This window comes from Neltuma alba, unplaced genomic scaffold (assembly GCF_004799145.2).
Source record: "Neltuma alba isolate B1F8T4 unplaced genomic scaffold, ASM479914v2 tig00003357_pilon, whole genome shotgun sequence".
Lineage (NCBI taxonomy): Eukaryota > Viridiplantae > Streptophyta > Magnoliopsida > Fabales > Fabaceae > Neltuma > Neltuma alba.
In genome coordinates, this window is record NW_021633251.1 from 71,488 (window position 1) to 72,321 (window position 834).

The window sequence follows — 834 nt, forward strand, 5'->3', positions numbered from 1 at the left end:
TTAAGAGAATGAAACTTTGAATGAGAAAAGACTCACATGGAGGTAATTAGAAGGAAATAGCGATGGATGAAGAGAATATTCGTGCATGATCCATTTTCCATCTTGATGAGTTCCACTTTTCTCAAACCGAAACCTCTTCATGAATCCAATAACCACACTTTGATTCATATTATTAGAATTGTTGATTATGATCTCTTTGGCAATAGCTTCTCCTTCCCAAGACCCTAATCCTACCTTCCTCTCTACGTTCTTAGCTCCAGCATTCTTTCTCTTCAATTTTGTGAATACGTACAGATCTTCATAGTGAACTGATTTAACCACATATTCACTGAAACATTCCCAGATTTCCCAGGGATTCTCATTTCCATAAAGATCACACTCTGCGATTAAGCCTTCGAAAGGTAATTGTTGTTGGATGACTTTATTGTAAAGATAATCTCTGATGAGTTCATGATCTTCTGGACAGAATCTCCACCCAGTTGGCATCTTATATGATGAAATCATTTTCTTATTCTCTGATATAGTTATTTGATTACTTGTTGATGTATGGCAAACAATCTGGCTCAATATATAAAAAGAAGATTAGGTTTTTTTTATTTTATAAAAGGTAAATTTTATTAAACCTGATAAAAAGATACATACACTAATTAATAACTGAGCTTTACTTAAGATAAAACAAGATAGAACGTAAGAGCCCAAAAAATAAAACGGACATGAAGAAAAACAACTGTAGAAGGAACCTAAGCCAAGCAATACAGTATATTTAAGACTAAGAAATTGTACAATTAAATTTTACAGTTTTGTAAATCCTCTCAAATTTATTGGTTTTAAATT

General features: G+C 32.1%; 1 protein-coding gene across 1 annotated transcript; it reads right to left on the reverse strand.

Moving 5' to 3' along the window:
* Positions 1-486, reverse strand: LOC114741348 (NAC transcription factor 47-like). The gene has a single exon (XM_028929597.1). It carries the CDS (start codon positions 484-486, stop codon positions 1-3), a length of 486 nt encoding a protein of 161 aa, XP_028785430.1.
* Between the last annotated feature and the right edge of the window lie 348 nt (positions 487-834).